Here is a 23,582-nt window from a genome sequence, read left to right as displayed (position 1 = left end):
TTGTATCGGAAAGCAAATGAAGACCCGTGCGATGAAGCTGGCTGCCTTGTTTAATATCAAACCATCCAGGTATGTTGAAGTCTTGAGTCAGTCGTAGCTCTTGAATCGAGTTCCTCCACGACGCCGCTTTATGTTTAGGCAGTGAGTCGTCCCAAGATGTTCCCTTCCTGCACATGCTTTTTTTATTTCTAGCTTAGCTGTCACTGTAAACGTAGTGAAGACGCTCAGCTGATCATATGTTCTTGCTGTGAGCTGTAACATCTGCCTCTTCGTAATTGGACCGCTCGTATCGATGCCTTTTGTGTCACAACATGGGAGGCACAGTCCATCTTCCTTCAAATTGTATCTAATGCCAAGCACCATATCGGTGGAAGTTTCTATGGCTGTGTTCTTCTCTTATATGCTTATAGTTCGCTGCAGTCGAGGCTCATTCGTCTTGAACTTTCTCAGTGCCAGTGACTCCTCTTTGAAAATGTCTTTTGACTCTTTAGAAAGTTTTTCGGCTTCTTCTGGTGAGTCGCCTACCAGTATTACGTCATCGACGTAAATGCTGTTCTTCAGCTGCTTAATCATTTCGAACAATTTGGGAAGGTTAATTTGGGAAGTCAATGGTACTACGCGTGTTTGAATCGTAGCCTAGGGAAGTATTTTTCGTTGTGGCGAGAGTTGGCGACAGAAGATGAAGAAATGATCAACTGTCACTTCATTACAGAATCGCTTCATTACAGAATCGCTTCATTACAGAAGTGTCAGAAAAGGGACTGCCTCAGATAAGCCTTGAGGTAAAACAAGATTTTTTATTGCTTTTACTGCACGCGCCTTTGGTACCCGCAGCCTTTTAAATGCGAATTCCTTGGCGAACATTTACCGCTTTGACAATACCTATCTAGCCGCCTACGTCCTGATGCTCATGATCATTTCATTAACTTGCTATGTACCAAAATTGGCATAGCATAATAACAGTGTATGGAGAACATAAATGACAGGCCATGACAGGAATATGACATGTGTCTCATGTAGGTCAAGAAACAGCCGCCTACCTCTGGGTGCTGTCATGGTCGTTTCGTTAACTTGGTATGTGCCACAACTGGCATACTATACAAATTGTGTATGACGAACATAAACTAATAGGGCATAACATGAATGTCATGACATGCGTGTCATGTAGGTCATTAGACAACCGCCTACGTCTTGGTATGTACCAAAATTGGCATAGTACAACAAGAGTGTATGACGAACACAAATGATCGGTCATGACATGCATATCATGGCATGTGTGTCATGTAGGTCATGCAACAGCCGCCTACGTCTTGGTGCTCTCATGGTCGTTTCGTTAACTTCGTATGTACCAAAAGTGACATTGTATGACAACAGCGTACGACGAACATAAAGGATACATAACATGCATGTAGTGTAAGTCATGAAATAGCCGCCTACGTCTTGGTATGTACCAAAATTGACATAGTATGACAAGAATGTATGACGAACATGAATGATAGGTCATTACATTAATGTCATATGTAAGGTCATTAATGTGATTAATGTCAATGTAAGGTGAGCAAAACTCACCTTACACATAAGGACATCTCTTTGTTGCCTAAAACTACAATCTTAAACAGAGCGCTTCCATGTAAGCCGTGATTGCAGTTGTTTTTTAAGACGCACGTCCCCACCTACTGAACAATTTCTAATATATTACACAGGATGCATACGGCTTGGCCAGCGTTATACGAAGTCAATTGACCGAATTCACGCGGAAGTTACCTTGAGAAGGAAACGCTGACAAGCATCCGCACTAATGAGCACCCACTACTTACCAGTGCAGTTTAGTTGGTGTTCGGCTGCGTACAGTAGTGCTATGAGAAAGCATCTCAATACATCTGGCCTAACTTTGGATAAACTGGAAGCGCAGGTGCGAGTGAAAAAAGCGTGGTTTCGTTCTCCACTTCGCAATAGTAGTTTCTAAGCATACGTTTGTTTCATGTAATGACTTGAAAGCTGCAGTTCCAGGTAAAGCACGCGCATTCAGTTTTGAACTACAGCCAATCTGCTTATAAAAGTGCGGGTCATTGAAAACCACTATCTTGCAAGCGGCGAATAGCATGATTCCAGCCTGTCCGTAACAAAAAGCTTTTCAATATTCATCGCGAGAACCGTATGCTCATCAGACGAACCTAGGCACTTTTTAATGGTGGTGACGCATGACGCAGGCCCTTGTTGACTGCAATGTTTTAGAAACAAGGACATACACAGTTATCATTTCCTCTCTTTCCCCGTCATTTATTTGACCTCAACGCTGAGCAGCTGGCCAAGACGCGTTCGTCCAGGACGACATTCAATATTTTTCTTACCAATGAATCTATTTCTCTCCTTCTCCGGATACCATTGACAACATTCTTCTACCGTACATTCTTAGCTCAGCGTGTGGATAAAAAAAACACAAGTTCGCGCAAGAAAGTACGTCTTCGCACTGGTGACTAAGTAAATCAAGACTGCCGAATTCTTCGTTTAGAAATTAAACGCCGCGGGCGTTCGTTCACTTAATGAAATCGACTGGCCTCAGTGACCGATCGTAGGCGTGATGGGCAGCCTCATGGATTCACCCTGATAATTCCTCCCCTTTCTCCCTCTCCTTTCTTTCTTTTTATCTTGTTACTTCCTTCCACCTGTGCAGGGTAGCAATCCGGATGTGCATCTGGTTGACGTCCGCGCCTCTCCCCTGTCACTGTTCCTCCTCCTTCTTCGTAGACTTAACACCCAGACGGTAATTACGCCGTCGGAACGTTACTCGCCCGTTCTCCTAGAAAGCTACATTTGTTGCTGTGACTCCAAGTGCAATCAGAAATTCGTCAGCATAGCATCCAGCTCATGAAGCATTGCGCGATATATGACTTTGAATGACTGCCTTCTTGAAGTGGCACTATCAAGACTGCTTGAAGGCACATTGCCGTCGTAAAAAAGTTCCAACAGTAGAACGTTGCAAAATCTCTCAATAATGGGGCTAGTTTCCAACGGTGGTTGCAACTTCGATGCCCCATGCAGACTCCTCGATCCATCACGAATTTCGGCCGCGTCCTAATGAACCTGGTAATTAACCCGCGGTTCAGTCCTGTGCAACAGCTGAAGGTGCTAAGTACTTCTGGACTCGGACAGACCATCGCTGAAAACTAGCATTGGCCGCATTCAACACGCGAACCCCGTCTTGCGAAGTTCACTTGGCATGGCAGGAATTATCAGGCGTCACTCTTCGATTTCAATGGATGTAGCAGGCATTGATCAGAGAGTGTGGTGAGGAGGTCAATAATACTGTGTTGATTAATAGTCACGTCTTCTGCTACAGAGGCGTTTTAGATGAGAAGGAATACTAAGTCGCATTTCTAACACACAAAGACGTAGCGGGGAACATCGATTAGTCGTACAGAATTAATGAAAGCGTAGTAATCATCATAAAACTAAACAACATATACGAATAGGTGTAGCACACCTCTATGCATAAACTTTAATTCATGTTAATGAAGAAGTAAAAAAATTCGGCAAAACACACCTCGGAATGACTGTCGACGATAACGCGTTTAGCTTTGAATCAATATAGCGACGCAACATATTGGCACTGGCGAAACGAGTTTTCTATGAGGCGTGTGCGGGACTCCTCTTTTGCGCATTCCGAAGAACACTGGACGCCATCTAGTGGCTGCGCCCCGAATCCTGCATGTGGCCTTCGAAATGCATGACCCGTCGGTGCGCGTGGACGCTGAGAAATGCGTCATGTGGCAGACGGGCTCCTCTCTCCGCCTTCTTTCTGAACATGCTACGCCATCTAGTGGCGCTGCCAAGAAGTCCGCACGTGGCCTTCGAGACGAGACGCGTGGAGCGCCGATGTGTGCACTCGCTGAGAATTGTTTACTCGCTTGCCGCAGTCAGTGGCACATACTCAGTGACCCAAGATGGCGAGAGGTTCATTGAAGTGTGGCACATGCCCACTGCATTCGTGGCGCCGCTTGTTAAATCGTAGGCGTGAAAGACGTTAACTGAAAAGTGGCACATATACAGTGGATTTCTGACGCAACCCGTTAGAGCGTCGGGCTGCTGTCCTTGAAGAACACGCGTGACGCGGGCTTGATTCCACCTAGCATCGGATAAATTTAAAGGGTTATTTGGTGGCGTTAGCACTCCACGGATTTTCCAGGGGCTATGTATGCATGTATCACCGTTTTCCAGCCAACCTGGGTCACTGTGTAATCCATGGTCTAATGGTTAGAGCATCGGGCTGCTGTGATGAGGGAACATTGTTCGAAACCAACCATCGGATCAACTTGGATGTAGTAATGAGTACATAGTTGCCTCTCTTCAACAAAACTCTTTCACGCCGATATGGGTCACTGCAGATGCGGAACTGGGCAGGCACCACTGTTCGAATAAACTCTGATGCGGACTTCGATCGAGCACTGGCTATATGTGGCACTTGATCTGTGCTCGTCTTCGATAACATTCTTTGATGCCAACTTGGCTTACTGGGTATGTGCCAGTAAAAAGAAACAATAAACATGTTTATTACATAAATTAAGCTTTGGAGAGGCGTCCTCATTACAGAATGCGTTGAGTTCGGGCGACGTCCTGGGCTCTCGCGATCAGCCGTTGCTGATCCTTGAGTGCGGAGCCGGCCAACGCTCTCTCCCAAAGCTCGTTGGTTTCATAAAGGTTCGGAGGATGTAATGGTGTCTGTCTGGAACCCCCTGCTATGTGTCTTAAGGACCCGAGTTCTGCGCAGAAGCGGCATTGCGGAGAGCATTGTGTAGGCGCTATGAGGTGATTGCTGGTTAGGTGGGGGTTAGGTGGGGTTAGGTGGGTATTAACTTCTAGAGATCGGAGAAATCGCTCCTGCTTTCTAGGTGGGGTGACTCGTGGTGACTCATGACTCTCTAGGTGACTCATGTGCGCGTGTGTATGTCTTGCCGGTCAGCTTGTAATATTGTGTGGTATCTTGGCACGAGACTAGAGGACGCATGCGCTCGGGTTCGGATTCCTCGGTGTCTGCTCGGTGGGTCAAATTTCGAGACACGTGGCTGACGACCTCGTTGTCAGGAATGCTGTGATGAGCTGGCGCCCAGATGATCATGACTAATCTTCTCGGCGGCTTTTGACTCATGATTTTGAGCGTATTGGCATAAATTTTGCCGCTAGCGAAGCTGCGACACGCCTGTTGAGAGTCGGCCACTATGACTTCAGCCTCTGTTTGAGAGAGCGCGAGAGCTACGGATCTGTCGGTAGGTATGTGGCGTTTTTAAATGAACGTCTTTGATGCCAACTTGGCTAACTAGGCATGCGGCACTAGGAATGTGCCGCTCCACAATGACGAAATAGGTTCCTTAAGTTTCTCCGATCTTGAGAGGAATCAAAACCACGTCACAGAGGTTCCTCAGGGACAGTAACCCGACGCATTAGCAGGCTGTGCCACAAATGCACTAGGTATGTGCCACTTTTCAAACAACGCGCCTTTCACGCCAACGCTTTAGCGAGCTGTGTAATGAATGCATTGAGTATCTACCGCTCTTCATTGAACGTCTCGTCAACTTGGGTCACTGAGCATGTACCACTGAGTGTGCGGCCATCGAGGGTACAATCTTCTGCTTTGGCAGGCACTGGTGCGCCACGCTTCTCGTCTCGGAGGCCCAGCTCGGACTTCTCAACAGCACCACTCGATGGTGCAGCGTGTTCAGAAAGAAGTTCGCGAGAGGAGCCCTGTTGCCGCATGACACATTTCTCAGCGCTCGCACGCACCGGTGCGCCGTGCATTTCGGAGGCCATGCGCAGGCTTCGCTGCGGTGGCGCCAGATGGCACCGAGTGTTCCTAGGGAAGCGCGAAAAAGCTGTCCCGCTGCAGTACACGCCTCGTACATAACTCGTTTCGACGGCGACAATACGTTGTGTAGCTATATTGATTCATGATAATGCATTACCGTCGACAGTCATTGTGAGATGGGTTCTGCCGAATTTTCTTTCCGTAACTGCTGTGATATAAAGTAATTCTACAGGAGCGCAACCAGGCCAAACAAGGTATGAAACAGATATCGTAGCCTGCACTGACTTCAATATTACGCAGTATGTAGAGGTGTTGGGTAACTTAAAGGGCAGCGATTTCTGGTTAGTGATTTCGAGGATGTTCCTAAATATTTTGAGCGAAAGGAAAAAAAACTTTGTCAGAAAGAAAGCGAAACAATAATGTCACAAGCCGCACTTAAAGTCGAAGTTATATCACTAAGACAGGAAACAGGCAAACGTTTCCATGTAAGGAAAGACCTAATAAAGAAACAAGACGATCTGAACGTTTCCAATCCGCCGTGGTTGCTTAATGGCTATGGTGTTGGGCTGCTAAGCACGAGGTCTCGGTATCGAATCCCGGACACAGCGGCGGCATTCCGATGGGGGCTGAATGCGAAAACACCCGTGTACTTAGGGTTGGGTGCACGTTAAGGAACCCCAGGTGGTCCAAATTTCCGTAGCGCCCCCCTACGGCGTGCCTCATAATCAGATCATGGTTTTGGCGCGTAAAAACCCATAATTTAATTTTTCTTTTTTCTGAATGTCTTCTACTCAAGAGGTCAAATCAAATTGGCCGACTTTTCAGAACGGGTCCACAAGAAGAAAATGAGTCACGTTCGAAATGATACAGCTGAAAAAACCAATGAAGCAGTAAAGAACGAGCGAAGCATGAAATCAGAAGGAAAGAGACTTGGCATTCGAAGAAAAAGGCTGAGTCGTATATCAGCAGGAAAATGTCATCAGAACTTCCAAGGTTGCATTCAATGCTCCAGAGGAATTCTATGCTGAACTGTACAAAACCCGTTTTCACCACGTCACCAATATTACACACAGATACGAAGAATAAAGTTACCTTCCGCGTGTAATTACGCACGGAGTTAAAAACGACTTAACGAGACATGTTCAAGTAAGTGCGGCGGAAGAAAATAGAATAAAAGTTCATCTCATAAAGAAAATGACTTTAAAACTCTGTTGGAAAAGCTTACAAGCGTCATACGCTATTCCACATGACGTGTAGTACGCCAGAGACCTGCAAGGATGCAAACGTGATTTTATTACATCATAATCTCAGTATTGCATAAATGCTGGTAACGCTGGGAACGAGAGTGCATGAATCGTTGTTTGCCTTCAGGCTCTTAAGCTGCACAGAAGGCTGTGCACGCACTATGCCGCAGCTACGTCAGGTGTTTTCTTTTATCCTGAAACTTAGCACTGATCTCCGCCCGTCAGGAAATATATTCTTTTATGTTACGATATTATTATCTTTTTGTGGCAGCATTCATATCTTCTACTAGATGTAATCGACTCGCAATTATCCTAAACTTAACCTAAAACTGTCTTACGCTCAATAAAACGCATTTTATTAGTTTCTTGGCTCGCATACTATTGACTTTTGGAATTACTTACCTGGCGATATTCTGTTCCTTTCGGGTCAATTAATTTCTTACCACATTTGATGATAGTGAGAGCGTTTTCTCTACTTTCGTTGCATAATTGTGTTTTTGCTGCTTAAAATATGTTTGCACTGTCTGAAACATACTTTTGTAACCTTCTACTCTGTGCCCATTCCTTTAGTAGGGGCTGCAGTATGTTCAAATACGAACAATAAATAAGTAGACATATAAGCATTCCATAAGCTAACTTCGTATAGAATCAGGGTAACACCCGACTTCGATCAACATAGCGAACACGTTGTTTTCAGAAAGCGATATCTGCCAATGTATTGCATCCATGTCATTAGTAAGAGATTAAGAATTTGTCTATGGGATGCCAGCTGTACTTCTAGCGGCACCATTTTTTTTTTTTTTTTGAAAATTGCATGTGGCCGATAGCACACTTCTAACCCTTGAGCTAAGTTACTCGATGAGGCGGCCATTACTTCTGGGGAGAAATCTAAATCAATAATTAAATAATTACCATATTTGCACTAATTAACTTTTAATCAATCACCTTACAAACATATTTTAATCTAGAAATTATAGCTGGTGATCTCGCATGGCGCATCTACTGGGAACGAATTCCTGCGACAACAGCAGTTTCGAGATATTAATTTTCAAATTTTCCGAAGAAATGAGTTGGCGTTCCAGTTATTTCTGTACTTCAATCCAAAACAGCATTATTTTTATAAAGTAACTGTGCCAATTAACAGCGCATCTTTATCGCAAGTTTGACGGCGCATATCTCGAAACCGGTGTCATCCTCAGATATCGTTCCACTACGATATGCCTGGCAAACTTACTAGCTAAAATTCGTATGTGCCGTGACGTAATTAACTACAAAGTGAGGTAGTTTAATTATGTTAATTATTCTAATAAGTATTTTGAGTTCTCGTAGAACTAGTGGCCACCTCATCGTGAAATTCAGCTTTATAAGGTTAACAATTCTGCTATCTGCCGCAAGCAATGTTCAAAAATTTGGTGCAGCTAGAAAGAAGACCCTATATAAACCACCTTCATGGATTGTGAAAAGGTGTTGTGGTATAGGAAATGTGTAATCAAGCGGTAGGGGAAATGTACATGAACATCTTAGGAAATATCTTCAGAGATACTACAGTTAACAAATTGCTTCACAAGGAAATCAGAAATATACCATTGAAGAAGGGCATTGGACAAGGGGACACAATTTCTGCTATGCTGCTCACGGCATGCTTGGAATATGTGATAAAGATGCTAGATTGGGAGTGATCATGTGTGAAGATCAACGGGAATCCTTTACCTGAACAAGGTGGTTGTTAGGGCGAGTTGGCAGGTCATTTTCTAACGAAAGTCACCGCGAAAGAAAAAGGGACAAGACGTATGCGCTGTCGACAGCGCATGTATCTTGTACCTTTCTGTTTCGAGCTAACGTTTTCAACGTTAGCAACCTGTAGTTTGCAAATTGCATTGTCGTGTTTAGCTACGCTAGGAATGGCTTACAATTCACGATGGAAGGCGTAAACCTGGAAAGTCTCGTGGTGGTATTAAGAAGACTCAATAAAACGATGGTAATGCTCAGTATCCGGGCGAACAAAGAAAAGACATCCCCTTCAAGCCGTGCACGAGTTCATTTATACAGGCCAAGTATACTCACAAGGCACCCGGATCATGAGAAGGAAACTTCCCGATAAATAACGATGAGTTACATAGAGCATACACCTGGCACTTCCAAGCCATGACAGCTAGCTTACCGATATCCTTGAAAATAAAAGTAAACAATCGGTATCTTCCACCAGTACTAACCTATAAGTAGTGAAACTTGGGTTATAACGATGAAGCTTGTGGAGTAGCTAAGGACAGTGTAACGAGAGATGGTAAGAAACACTTTAGGCGTAGCGTGAAGAGGCAGGAATACGTTATTGTGGACTAAAAGTAAATGAATAGTTAATATTGTGTTGTAGATTAGCACGAGGAAGTGGTGTAGTGCAGGTAAAGTAACGCGTAGAGCAGATAACAGGCGGCATATTGGAGAAACAATAACAACAGTGCCAAGGGACGAGTAAGGCAGTAACAAGGCGTTCTAACGAGATCGGGAATTTGCAGACATAGGAGAGAGCCGGCTTACCAAGACATGGGTTTAACAGGAAACTGCTGGTACAGGCTTCTCTCTTTTTTTAACCCGCCGCGGTAGCTTAGAGGGATGGCGTTGTGCTGTTGATCTCGAGGTCGCGAATTCGATCCTGGCAGCCGTGGCTGTATTCCAGTGATGGCGGAATATGAGCATGCTCGTGTAATTAGATTTAGGTGCACATTAAAGAACCCCAGGTAGCCCAAAATTAATCCGGAGTCTTCCACTACGGCGTGCCTCAAAATCAGAATCTGGTTGTCGCACGTAAAACTCCAGAATTTGAATTTTTGAATCCTTTTTATGCTGCAGTAAACATAAAATGAGCTGATCATGATCATGATCATGATCATGATAATAGTGAAAAAAGGAACGACAAGGTAAACTCTGACAAACCTGCTATAGCGACTATTGTCCATTTAATTAGTACCTAAGTTTCCCGCTCATTTTTTTCTTTTCGCGACACACTTTCAATCTCCGCTAGCTATTATGAACGTCACTTATAGGGTTGCGCTTCTCGTATGACAGGCACGTTGTCATTCTGCGTTGCTTGGCCTAGGGAATCTTCAGCCCACTCTGCAGAGCACGGCTACTGCGTTTGTCGCCACGCTTCTTCTTCCGAGCGTTGGCATGCTCGCGAATCCCCCCTTTCTCGTTGCGCTGGTCGCGGCCAGAGCCGCTGGCTTCTGGAGGCTCCTCGGCGCCGTCGTCGTCGTCAAATCTGATGAAGTCCTCGAAACCGGACCAAGTCGTATGCGACCTCTTGTCGTCTCTGGCACGGATCGTGTCGAGAAGCGCGTCGCCTCGTTCATTTTCATTCTTTCGAGGCCTACTCGTACGCTTGTAAGCAGGCATTTCATCGCCGACGCCTTCTGCAGACGCTTCATTTTCTTCTAAGCGCCTGCTCCATCCTCCACGAGGCTTGTTGCTCCGCTCCTCTGTGAAGAAGAAGACAACGATTGCACTGTCACACCGCATTGACTAAATAGTGTTCTGGTTGCAAGCCTAAATACCACATTGCGACGATGGTAAACTGGGCCTCTTACGGAAGCTTAGTAGTCTAAAATTATTGAAAGATAAGACTATTCAAAATTCGGAAAAAGGGGCAGACATCAGACCACTAAGCAACTAAGTTCAGGTGTTTGTGAGAACAGATATGGAGGGCAGTGAAGATAGACCTGTTTAAATTGCTATCTTCGTTATCTACCCGCCTCTCCCCCCTCTCCCCCCCGCCATCCCCGCCGTCTTATTCTGGCTTCACTACTATGTACGGGTAATACTCATTCACTCTGATTCATCCCTCGCTCAAGTACAGTTATGTGTTTTTCAATGCCCATCCTGTATCCATTCACGCTTTCTTTGAAACAACTTTGGTGGCAATGTTTGGCGTCTTTTGCTTCATGTAACATAACAGTACGACAATTGCCTGCCTCCTGTGCATGCGGCCGGTAGTTTCTACTTTCTAGGCAGTAAATAAATAAAAGCTCTGCGGAAATACGTAAGGCGCAAGAACTATCACGAAATAAAAGATATTAATCCCACCCCCCACCTCAAAAAAATCTTTAAAATCTACAAAAAAATGCATATACGGATTTCTCAGAAAGACACTTTCTCAGTTGAAGGATGCGTGGCTTTTCTGTATATCAAACCAGACAATTTCGCCTATATGGGGCAGGCTCTCTTCCAACTCAGGTACTTCAGAGACTAGCAAATGGCAAACTGAGAAGAAAATGATCGACAACTCCCAGCATATATGAACATGAATAAATAAATAACATCTGCAGAACCTCGTTCAGCTCACGCTCACCCTCCCTGTCTGGTGTCGTGAGCCTTGTGCCGCGGCTACGTCTTTCCAATTTCCAGCGCCTCCACCAATCCGGGTCCACGGTCGAGAAAGGCCCTTCGATGTCGTGTTCGTAACTTTTTACAGAGTCGCGCTCGGGACCACCGCCGCTTATGTAGGACGGCGTTTCATCGTCCTCCATTCCCACAGACCAATCATGCGAGAGATCTTGGTCACCCTCATAACTTCCTTGTGGTGCTCTTGTCCTTCTGCGACCAGTGGATATGGCCCCTCCTCGTTCAGCACCATAGCCTCCTCGTGGTCTTTTCGTCATTTTCCTGCGCCCATTGGCCGGGACACCATCTTGGTCAGCATCATAATCTTGTGGTCCTCTTCTCCTTTCGTGATTGTTGTCCAAGGTGTCTTCCCGATGAGCATCGTAGTCGTCTTGAGGTCGCCTCGCCTTTCTTCTACGACCTTTGGCCGGCACCTCCTCTTGATCATTTTTGTAATATCCTTGTGGTTCTCTTGTTCTCTTTCCATGGATGGCGCCGAGGACTCTTTCATCACCGTCGTACCCACGCACTTCTCTTGCTCTCTCTTCACGATTCTTGTCCACGTTCCTTTCTCGATCAGTTTCGTGGTCTTCTCGTGGGCCTCTTGTTCTTATTCTACGACCATTGGCCGGGACTCCTTCTCGGTAATCCTCGTAGTCTCCTGGTGGTCCTCTTGTTTTCTTTCTGCGACTTTTGTCCAGGATATCCCACTGGTCAGCATCGTAGCCTCCTTGTGGGCCTCCTGTTCTCCTTCCACGTCTCTTGTCCAGGTCATCATCTTGGTCGACCTCGTAGCCTTCGTGTAGTCCGCTTGTCCTAATTCTGCGACCATTGGCCGGCACCCTTTCGTCGTCACCCTCGTAGTCTCTTGGGGGTCCTCTTGGTCTCTTTCTACCACTGTTGCCCAGGTACCCTCCTTGGTCAGCATCGTAGCCTTCTTGTGGTCCTCTTGCTCTCCTTGCATGGTTATTCTCTAGGGCATCGTCTTGATCGGTCTCGTAGCCTCCTTGCGGAGCCCTTCCACGATAGTTGTCCCTGTCATTTCCGGCCGCACCGCGCCGACGGTTGGGTCGGCTCTTTTGACGCTCATCGCTGCTGCCGTTCGAGTCTTCCAGATCAGGCGACTCTTCGCTCTTGCGACGGTGCTGCTGCCAGCGCGGTGGGCGGTCGCTCTCATGGTGCTCTCCACCGGCGGAATTGACCACATCGCCATCGTTTTCCTCATTATAAACATAGCGGCGTTTCTTCCAGTAGTCCTCTCGCCACCTGGCTATTTCGTCATCGTAATCGTTCGCCCCTGGTGGCGCGCTGTCGCCTCTCGTTGATTCATCGTCTGGATCGGGGCGTCGGTATGGGCGGTGACCGTCGGGATGGAGCTCGTATTCACCCGCGGCAAGCTCCGCTCGGTTAGGCTGAGCCTCCTTGTCGCCGATTTCTGATACATTACTCGCAGCGAGCATCTGCCTGAACGGCCTTCGGCTTGGCCAGCGTATAAGTGGCACGTGGGTTGAAGGTTGTGTTGCCGTCGGCACGACGTCCAAACCAGGGTTCTCCGCCAATTCGTTGGCCCTCTGCGAAGTGATACCAGGATGCTGCGCTTAAAGACACGGCAAAAAATATTTACCAACTGCGATACATACACGATGGCGTTGCCAATTTCAGCATTAACAACACACACTTGGGACGTTATTTTGAACGTCGATAAAAAAAGATTGAACGCAAAAATGGATCCTCTCGTAGAAGGCACATTTAGCCATAACGAAACACCGAAAGGCCCACAGTATTTTGAATAAGTGCTTTGGGAAAGCAATTGTCAGCAGTTTTGCCTATAATTGCAGAACAGTGCTACTTGTGATGTTTCTCCTCTCTTCTTCAGTTTGACTTTGTGCCTCGAAAGACGCTGTTGGGAGGCTGTACCCAAGGATTGCTGTGTTATCAACTCATTAGCGTGAGTGAACTCTCTGTATCCTCGCCACTATTTTATTCTCTCTTTATCGCATTATATGCTTCTCCCAGCATCGGATTGCTTCCTGCGTTTTCTTGTCTAACCTTTTTGTGTGACTCAATAAGAAATCAATCGTTCATTTTTAGGGGATGGTAGACAACTGCTGGCTTGTAGTTATTGCCACATTTGACGAGACACAGCTGTGAGTATGGGGGGGGGGGGGGGAATGTCACGCTATGTAGCAGAGACCTATTATTCGATACTAGAGTAAACCCTGCGGCGTTGTCTAATGATGGAGGCTGCCATTTAGACTGTGTACCGCTTCGCGCAACCACATTACGCAAGACGGCAAAATATACAGGGCCAAATCTGAAAGCAAAGCTTTCTTTAAATGGCCGCTGGTTATTGAGTTAGCTGGTTAGTTGGTCACAAGCGCGCTTCCAAAACATTGCATTTGAAAAAACTGTCGGCCTTGGGGCGTGACGTCAGGAATAAATATTCGCAGGCCTTCTTTTACCTCTGTTCATACTGTCGGTTGTGGCCACGACATGTTGAAAATAAGTTCTTCCGGCCGAACAAAGATAGACCAAAAGGTAGCTATGGCATCCATTCCCCATATTAGCCCCAACTTCGAAGAATCTCAGATGCGCGTTGGTGTCGATATTGTGTTTTCCGCCCTCTTTTAAGTGTCGCGTCTGTGAACTTCTGTGATCGAGAGTCAATGCTGTCGCTAGGACGCCCAAGTGGATGTCGCAAAATTCTCAATAATTATTTGTACTGGGCATGGAAGGAGTCGTGTTCTTATCACGCGACAGATATTACGTCGAACAAAAGGTCATATATCCTCATAAACGTAGGAACAGCAGAATAAGGCTAGCACGTGTTCCTGTTTTGTACAGTCTTGTCTAGTAGCTCTCCATCTGTTTTCATCAAATCATGAACCGACTATACCTGACCGCGTATCCTCCCTACACTCGGAAAAGCCTTGTTTGCACAGCAGGTTCCGACTTACCATTTACTAAAAGAATGCGATATGGTGGGATGGTTTCCAAGTTATTCCGAATTGTACGTGGAAGAACCGAGGACGCTCGCATGACTATGTCGTTATTCACAACCCGTCGGTCGTCTTTTGATATACCGGGCTTGGCACAACCGACAGCCTTTTGCGAGCATCACTTTGCAGCACTTTGTACAGTCTTACCAACAGGCAGTAGAGCGTCTCCAACTTCATGTGCAAGCTCTTGACGTAACAACGCTGAAAAGAGAGGAGATGACGTTTATTGATTGGTTGATTGATTCTAGAGTTGGACGACCCAGTGCAACACGCGGGCTACGACTGGCACCGCGGTAGAGAGATTCGGGCTATTTTCGACAACCTGTAGTTCTTTAACATGCATCCACCAGTGCTCATTGCACGATAGTATTTTCTTTTCTTTCCTCTTTTCTCGTATTTCTTCCTGTTTCTTTCAGTACGCTACTATTCTACCATCGAAATGAGACTGCTGCGGCCGGGGATCGAACTCGCGATTCCTGCGCTTATCAACAGAACACCACAGCCGCTGGGCCATCGCGCCAGATAAGAAATCCGCAGAACCCCACGATCGCAGAAATGGTCGGAGCTTCGCGTACATGACATTTCTGACGCACACAATATGCAGTGTCAGGTAACGATGAGCGCTTCTCAAGGACAGCGAAAGAAAAACAGATAGAGAATAGAAATTCCAGAACTGGCGTTGAGCTCCTTTATACGGCAGGGGATGTCACGAAATTCCTAGAAGAGTGGTGAAAGCGAAGGACGCGCATTAGATAGTTCTCCTTTTGAAAGACAATGAACTTACGGGGTTGTAGCGGGAACCCCAATAAATCAATCGCTCAAATCGATAGACCAATTAATGAAACTTTGCCCCAGTATGTGCGCGCAAATAACGATGTGGTCCCACATTTTTAATATTAACTGATTCCTTGCTCAGCTTGGGACATCTGCGATATTCCTCCACCTCATACTCTGTCTTCATTTTTTTGGTTGTCACATTAGGTGACCCGTTTTAAATTTTAAGACCATGTGTCCGTACTCACAAAGCCGCTCGGGTCATTAGAACGGTTCCCATATCAACTGGCGTTACCAAAGCTAAAGTGGACAGCCAATCACAAACTTTTCGCGCGAACGAGACACGGCCTCTGTTTGCACATTATTCAAACGTCGGCAAGTACGGAACTTATATCTAAACACACGTGAAACAGCCAACACAAACGCCTATCAGCGTCTACTTGTTCGTCTAAGTACAGAGCTGATGATAAAACACGCGCTGCTTCGTTGTGAACCCAGCAAAAAATGCCGATGCACAAGAAAGGAGACGAACTTGCGTGGGCGCTTCTTTTTGTCTCACAAGAAAACTGAGCCCCAAACGCACACGCCTAAGTTGAAAACAGCGCAAAAGCAACGATGACTAAATAGGCTACAGCGCCATCCGTATCGCTTGCTAGCCTATAGTATCGGCAGAAAATCTCTGAGACGTTATGATGCGATCAAGAAGGTAACTTACCACGATTCCCATTACATTGTCTCCCTGCAACAGAAAATATTGATAGAGCGCGATGTGAATCTTGCAGCAGATTTTTTTTTTTTTTGCGTTCCGAAGAAAATCGTGATGTGCGCATATGCCGGTGCAGAATTGCCTTATTTGTTTTGTGGCAGGCATTGTTGTTTGTCGATGTCGTTCTTGTTGGTTAGCACCGCTGAACACACCATTGCCTCCCATTTGTACATGGCACTGCCTTCATACTATCACCCGTAAAAGCATGCGGAAATACTGATCATAATGAAGAAAAACATTTCCTAACGCTCGTGGAGCCCTTTGCATGCGATAGAGTGAGGAATGTGTAGTGATTTGCTTTGACAATATCAACAATATGACAGAATTTGCATTGACGTATCAGTCAAAGAATCGATTGCGTTTCCCTCAGCATCTCTTTTACAGCAGAGCGCTGCACTTATGAGGTCCATTCAATTTCTGTGACGATGACTACCAAATAAATGAGTCACGCACGACATCCTAACAACCGCACAATTTGGCCGCACAAAGTATGGCACACTTAAATGCGTCAGTTTTCAATTGCCTTGGGTAGGCGCGGTTCAAAGGTCGTGATCAATATAAGTTAACAGGTCAGAGTCAAAGTTCTTCCGATAACACAGTCTGGCACCCACAGGATGATTAGCTCACAGAGCTTTATACGTTACTTCATGAATGAAACCAGTTCGGAAGGTGACGACAAGCTCAACCGTGACTAAAAAAACTCGTCTTTTCAGACCCCGAACAGGGACGCCTAACGAGTCGGTTAGAGTAATCGAAGACCTTACACGTACCCTACGCGTGAACAAAAATGTTGCCCTTATTCATGTCAGAGTCCGTGCTCTTTCAGCGGTACTCGACCTAGCTTTGCGTCATTTGCGCAACTGCGTTGCAAAATTTTTTTGTACGTATTTCTGCACGTTGGGTATACTTGTGCACTCAACTTTGTTCATTGAAACATCTACTGCGGCGTTAGCCAACGAATAAACAAGGTAGTCCATCAATAAAACATCTCGTATTGATGACAAGAAATGGCCAGTGTCTGTCCGTAGCGATCTGCATTGCGTCTCTAGAGGGGAGCTCGGCCTCGACGGTCCACGTGCACCGAGCTTCCCATCTTGACTTTTTCTTGTGAGCTGAGGCTCATGCCACACGGTCACAAAAGGAGGAGACACGTACGTCGTCGTCGTTGTCGAAGGTTGGCGCGCCATCTGCTGCACTGTGAATTCGCAGCTGCTACCAGCTGTTATTACACATCATCATCATCAGCAGCAGCAGCAGCAGCAGCAGCAGCCTAAGTCCACTGCAGGACGAAGGCCTCTCCCAGCGATCTCCAATTAACCCCGTCTTGCGCTAGCTGATTTCAACCTCCCCTAATTTACTGCCGTGCTCATACGCACTTCCCTTCCCTTGACACCCGTTCTGTAACTCCAATGGTCCACCGGTTATCTACTCTACCCTACGCATTTACATGGCCAGCCCAGCTCCATTTTTTTTTTCTTCTAATGACAACAAGAACATCCGCGATTGCCACTGGGTCTCCGATCCCCACCACTCTGTTCCTGTCTCTTAGCTTTTTTCGTCCCATCGCTCTTTGCGCGGTCCTTAACTTGTTGTCGAGTTTCTTTGTTAAGCTCCATGTTTCTGCCCCATGTGTTAGCACCGGTAGAATGCAACGATCGAACACGTTTCAACGACAGTGGCATGCTCCCAGTCAGAAGTTGGCAATGCCTGCCGTATGCACTGCGACCCATTCTAGTCTTCTGTGAATTTCCTTCTCGTATTCATGTCTACCCATATCTTATGATCTGCTACATACGTCGCACGTTTATTATCCTTCCCGCAATACCTGTTAATACGCAGTAGCAAGCTCATCTCATGGCCATTGCGATCCACGGGCGTATTGCAGCAGCTCTTCACGAGAGGCTGCTTCACTAGCAGCTAGAACTATTCTAGCTGCGAGAGAAGCAGCCGCCAGTGGAAATGAGCGCGTGTATAGCTACAAGCCATAAGCGAGGCACGACAGGCTGGACGGCTGAAGAGATGTGGCGTACTCACGTATTCCAGCAGATACTGTTCTTCTCTAATGCAAACCTTTGTTTTCAAGTTTACCTGAAGTAAGGAAGGAGAGCGAAAGTTGACGCACGCTGAAGAGAAAGCAAAGAAATGCACCAAGTGATTCTACGCGTGGAAGCACTTCGCTTTAAAGGTAAGGGGAAACCACGACGGCATATCCAAGTGTCGCAAAAATTACTCATGACTGCTGGCCTCGCGGAGGCTGCAGTGCGCTCGAAAGCAAGAGATCAAGCGTTGCGTGCTTTTTTTTTTTTTTTTGAAATGATACGTAGTTCCTTTTACGACAGCTAGTTACCGAGGACTGTACAGATGAGATTTGCCCCATACCGGCTAACTTTCGCTATAGTAGCGAGTTAATGCTACAGTTCAGCGCAGCTTGGCGTCTTTTATACGAGGTGACGAGTCGCATGCTAGCCAGGCTGATTGCGAAGCACTGACAGGCAACTTAGGTATACGTTGTCTCATATCAGCTCAATAATTATCACGCGTCACCATACCTGAGGGGCTAACATTTTCTATTACAACCTCATCTCTGCTCAAAGTTTATTGCTCTGATTAAAAGAGGCACACACAAAGAGAGAGAAAAAAAGTCAGTTGAAGGCAAGGCTTCCATTGAACACAGCCTCTTTCAACCGCAAAAGCTTTTGAACTGCATTGATTGAATAACACTCTAGAGCGACTGAATCAGCCATATAACCTGAACTAGCCTTGCGCTGTGTCAACAACTTAACTGTAACGTGCGACTTTTTTGACAAATGCAAACAGAATTACTCTTGAGCACAATGTTATGGTTCTATATAAAACGAGGTTCTATAATCCCTGCGGTGATCTGTCTAGCATTTTTTTTTATTTCTGCAGTCAAAGCATCTGTCAAACGAAAAACAGAAATCGTATTCAATGAACCAAAAAGCGAAATATTTTCATGGCATAAAATGATGCAGCTTTCAACCCTTCTTCAGTCGCCTCAGACGTCTTCGTCTCCTGCGCAAACAACCGAACATCTGCTACTTACACTTCTTGGCAGACATTTTCTCGCCTTGTCCAGGAACGAAGCATTCATGCGGCATCTTTCTGCGGGCACAAACGAGGCAAAGGTAAACTTAAATTAGCCTTCTTTTTTACGTCTAATGCAGGTATTTCACGAAAGATATCTAAGACGCTTGCGACTGAGGCGCAATCTGTAGCTATAACCTTGGACGTTGAAGCGTCGTACGTTGTAGTGTATTGTTGCCAGCTGCGCAGTAAGATTTCGCTGATCGAAGAAAACTGTGACAGTTTCTGAGAAACTGAGAAAGAGTAAAATTGGTTAAGAAAAAACAGGTTAACTTAGAGGCAGTAAGGGTAAAAGCAGACAAATTTAGGCTGGTACTTGCAAACAAATATGCAGCCTTAGAACAGAAAGATGATGATGATGATGACATAGAGGTAATGAATGAAACCGTAACGAGGCTGGCTTCAGAGGCAGCAATTGAAGTGGGAGGCAAGGCACCAAGGCAACAAGTAGGCAAGCTCTCCCAAGTAACAAAGGACTTAATAAAAAAACGACAAAGAATGAAAGTGTACCAACTTAAGAGATAACATAGAATTCGCGGAACTGTCAAAAACTGATCAACGAAAAGAAAATAAGCGACATTAGAAATTATTACGTGAGAAAGATTGAAGAAGCCGTAAAAAATGTACGCAGGCTGAAATCAGTGAGAAAGAAACTTGGTATAGGACAAACCAAGATGTATGCACTGAAAGATAAGCAGGGTAATATCATCAGCAATCTCGAAGGTATAATAAAAGCAGCGGAAGTATTCTATACTGACCTGTACAGTACCCAGGGGACTCAGGAGTACTCTATTCGAAACAATAATGAACAGTATACAGAAACTCCTCCCGTAACTAGAGATGAGGCCAGAAAGGCCTTGCAAGACATGAAACGGGGAAAAGCGGCAGGAGAGGATGGAATAACAGTCAATTTAATCAAAGATGCAGGAGACATAATGCTAGGAAAACTGGCGGCTCTCTATACGAAGTGTCTATCGATTGCAAGAGTCCCAGAAAACTCGAACAATGCAAACATTATACTAATCCACAAAAAGGGGGACGTTAAAGAACTGAAAAATTATAGGCCCATTAGCTTACTCCCAGTATTAAAAATATTTACCAAAGTAATCTCCAATGGAATAAGGGCAACATTTGACTTTAGTCAACCAAGGGAGCAGGCTGGCTTCAGGAAAGGATGCTCTATAATGGATCACACCCATGTCATTATACAGGTTATCGAGAAATCCGCAGAGTACAATAAGCCTCTCTATATGGCTTTCATAGGTTACGAAAAAGCATTTGATTCAGTAGAGATACCAACAGACATAGGTGCATTGCGTAATCAAGGAGTACAGACCGCTTACATAAATACCGTAGAAAATATATACAGAGTTTCCACAGCCACCCTAATTCTACACAAGAAAAGTAGGAAGATGCCTATGAAAAAAGGGGTCGGACTAGGAGACACAATCTCTCCAATGCTATTCACTGCGTGCTTGGAAGAAGTATTCAAGCTGTTAAACTGGGAAAGTTTAGGAGTACGGATCGACGGCGAATACCTCAGAAACCTTCGGTTTGCCAATTACATTGTTCTAATCAGCAACACTGCGGACGAGTTACAACAAATGATTGAGGACTTTAACAGGGACAGTGTAAGAGTGGGGCAGAAGATTAATATGCGGAAGACAAAGATAGTGATAAATAACTGAGCAAGGGAACAAGAGTTCAAGATCGCAAGTCAGCCTCTAGAGACTGTGAAGGATTACGCTTACCTAGGTGAACTAATCGCAGGGAACCCTGACCATGATAAGGAAATTCACAGAAGAATAAAAGTGGGCTGGATCGCATACGGCAGACATCGTGAGCTCCTGACTGGGAGCTTACTGTTATCCTTGAAAAGTAAAGTATACAATCAGTGCACTTTACCGGTACTGACATATGGCGCAGAGACTTGGAGACTGACAAAGAAGCCTGAGAACAAGTTAAGGACCGCGCAAAGAGCGATGGAACGAAGAATGCTAGGCATAACTTTAAGAGACAGAAAGAGAGCGGTTTGGTCAGAGATCAAACGGATATAGACGATATTCTAATAGACATTAAGAGAAAAAAATGGCGTTGGGCAGGTCATGTAATGCGCAGATTAGATAACCATTGGACAATTAGGGTGACAGAATGGGTACCAAGAGAAGGGGAGCGCAGTAGAGGACGGCAGAAGACGAGGTGGTACGACGAAATTAGGACATTTACGGGTGCTAGTTGGAATCGGTTGGCGCAGGACAGGGGAAATTGGAGATTGCAGGGAGAGGCCTTCGTCCTGCAGTGGAAATGATGATGATGATGATGATGATGATGATGATGGTGGTGATGGTGATGATGGTGATGATGGTTATGATGATGATGATGATGGTGGTGGTGGTGGTGGTGGTGGTGGTGGCGGTGGCGGTGGTGGTGGTGGTGGTGGTGGTGGCGTGACAGTTTCTATCAGAGTTGCCATGAGCTGAAGCAAATTAATTTCAAAATTTATGTGTGTACGATAATACAAAAACACGTTTATTTACAGAAACATGATTTGGAGAATGGAGTTCCGTAGTCAACCAAGTGCAAATGGACCCCCAGCGAAAATAACATTAGTACACTCGCATAAATGGGCCCGCAAGACAATTCAATATGAACGATTGTGTCCGGAATTTGGCAGTTGGCGATGAAACTGTGTATATGAAATCGAACAGTGTGACCTACCTTCTAAACAATTACGTCGTATGCACACTATTAGGTTGTGTACTCTAAAATACAGGAAATAATACATGTTAGAACATTATATGAAGCAGAATTGTGCTCTGCGTTGTGGAAGCCAGAAAGAATTACAAGTCCAGCCCTTTTGGAAACACTGAGTTACGACGCTTTTTCTTATAACAAATCTTAGTTTATACGCGCAGACGCTTCACCATTGTTTCTGAGACGGATAACCTAGAAAAACGAACTGCGTTTTTGGAAATTAAAAAATTAGAAAACACATGTCCTCGCTTCGAACGAAAGTGTCCCTTCACCTCGGTCTCCAGTTTTTCCAGTGCGAGTTAAAAAAAAAAAAAAGACGATTTCACCACCGATGTAAACAGGCCAGATGGTGAGCTCGCAAAAAAGAAAAAAAGAAAATCCCGTCAATCTATACGGTAGTATCCATGCAGCCTTTTTAACCGATGCCCCATTCTTTTATATGACGTCATATGGCAGCATGCTGGCACGGAAAGTTAACTTCGTCTGCGCCACAGTCTGCGCTATAATACATCCAGAAAAGTTCAGTGGCGATTAACGGTGCATGCGAGAGAAATGCATGAGCATTACGTCGCCCCTCTATGGTGTTCCGGATCCATGATTTAAACCGCGTTATTCAACACATTGCAAAGTGTTGTTCAGGATCTCACCCGACACACGCCCTGCTCCTTTGAGGAGTCAAGTGCAAGCGACAGTGGTCCGGAGCAGACAACCGTCAGTTGCACTATGTATACATATCATAAGAAGCCAACAAACAAAGACACGAAGGACAACACAGAGGAAATTACTTGTACTTACTAGTTGAATTAAAGAAATGATAAATTATCGGAAATGAGTATGGATGGAAAAACAACTGGCCGCAGGTGAGATACGAACCCACGGCTTAGCATTTCGCGTGCGATGCTCTAACCAATTGGGCTACCGCGGCGCCGTTTTCCCGTCCACTATCCGGGGTATTTTATGTATATCACCTGCCTATTTCTACCAGGTGACCAGCTTCCCATGCTTCACACACATACACTTTTTTCCCCACTTTGACACTCCTAAATGCTAACGCATTAAGAGAGGATGACCGCTCACCGCACGCGACGTTGTTGATGAGGACGTAGACTGCAAACGTCGGGCGCTCTCGGGCGAGCTTCACGTATTCTTCGTCGAGGCCGTACTCGGTTTTAGACGAGTCGGCGCCGCCAACGCCAGTCGCGCGGACCATGCTCGACGACATCACGGCGACAGTCAAGACGCCCAGCCGTGTGAGCCAAGCGCACAACATTGCCGGAGCTCAAATGCTCGAACTGCGCCTTTGGTCCACTCCCTCTTTTTCATGTATCGTCTGCTAAGCTGCATAAGGGACAAATACAAAAAAAAAACAGAGCCATTCCACTCTGTGAAGGTGGATGACAAGCGGAGCTCTACACATGGTTTTAAACATGTCGATAATAAATATGTTGATTGAGCATAAAAGACACATACCACAATGAATTTCGTTTTTCACAATTTTTTTGTTGTTTTATTAAATTGTATACTCATTGCTTCTTTTTATTATTTTTTACCTTCGTTTGTCCGCCTTCATTTTTATTTATGATTTGGTAACCAGGGGGAATATCGCTTTATAATCGCTATGATATACAGTGAGTGGCTCTCTGGCGACAATGGAAAGTTTCTTGGCCAATGTGAGGTCTATAAACGAACGATGACGCGTCGTGGGCCCACTGATGTTTGTGTAACATTGAATGCCCAACCTTTCCAAGATAAAAGCTACGAACCAC

At 45.5% G+C, this 23,582-nt stretch overlaps 1 protein-coding gene across 2 annotated transcripts; it reads right to left on the bottom strand.

Moving 5' to 3' along the window:
- Positions 1-9,980: 9,980 nt before the first annotated feature.
- On the bottom strand, positions 9,981-23,152 carry LOC142571054 (uncharacterized). 2 transcript variants are annotated; one of them, XM_075679350.1, is made up of 5 exons: positions 22,894-23,152; positions 19,022-19,080; positions 17,992-18,045; positions 11,387-12,989; positions 9,981-10,517 (listed from the first exon to the last, which is right to left on the bottom strand). In XM_075679350.1, the coding sequence occupies exons 1-5, from the start codon at positions 23,084-23,086 to the stop codon at positions 10,135-10,137; spliced, it is 2,292 nt and encodes a 763-aa protein (XP_075535465.1). In that variant the 5' UTR covers positions 23,087-23,152; the 3' UTR covers positions 9,981-10,134. The 2 variants fall into 2 exon arrangements, with proteins under 2 accessions (XP_075535465.1, XP_075535466.1); XM_075679351.1 differs by lacking the exons at positions 17,992-18,045; positions 19,022-19,080; positions 22,894-23,152 and adding an exon at positions 14,565-14,613.
- Between the last annotated feature and the right edge of the window lie 430 nt (positions 23,153-23,582).

This window comes from Dermacentor variabilis, chromosome 2 (genome assembly GCF_050947875.1).
Source record: "Dermacentor variabilis isolate Ectoservices chromosome 2, ASM5094787v1, whole genome shotgun sequence".
Taxonomy (NCBI): Eukaryota; Metazoa; Arthropoda; class Arachnida; order Ixodida; family Ixodidae; genus Dermacentor; species Dermacentor variabilis.
The sequence above is the reverse complement of the archived record's forward strand: the minus strand, read 5'-3'. Positions and strand labels throughout refer to the sequence as shown.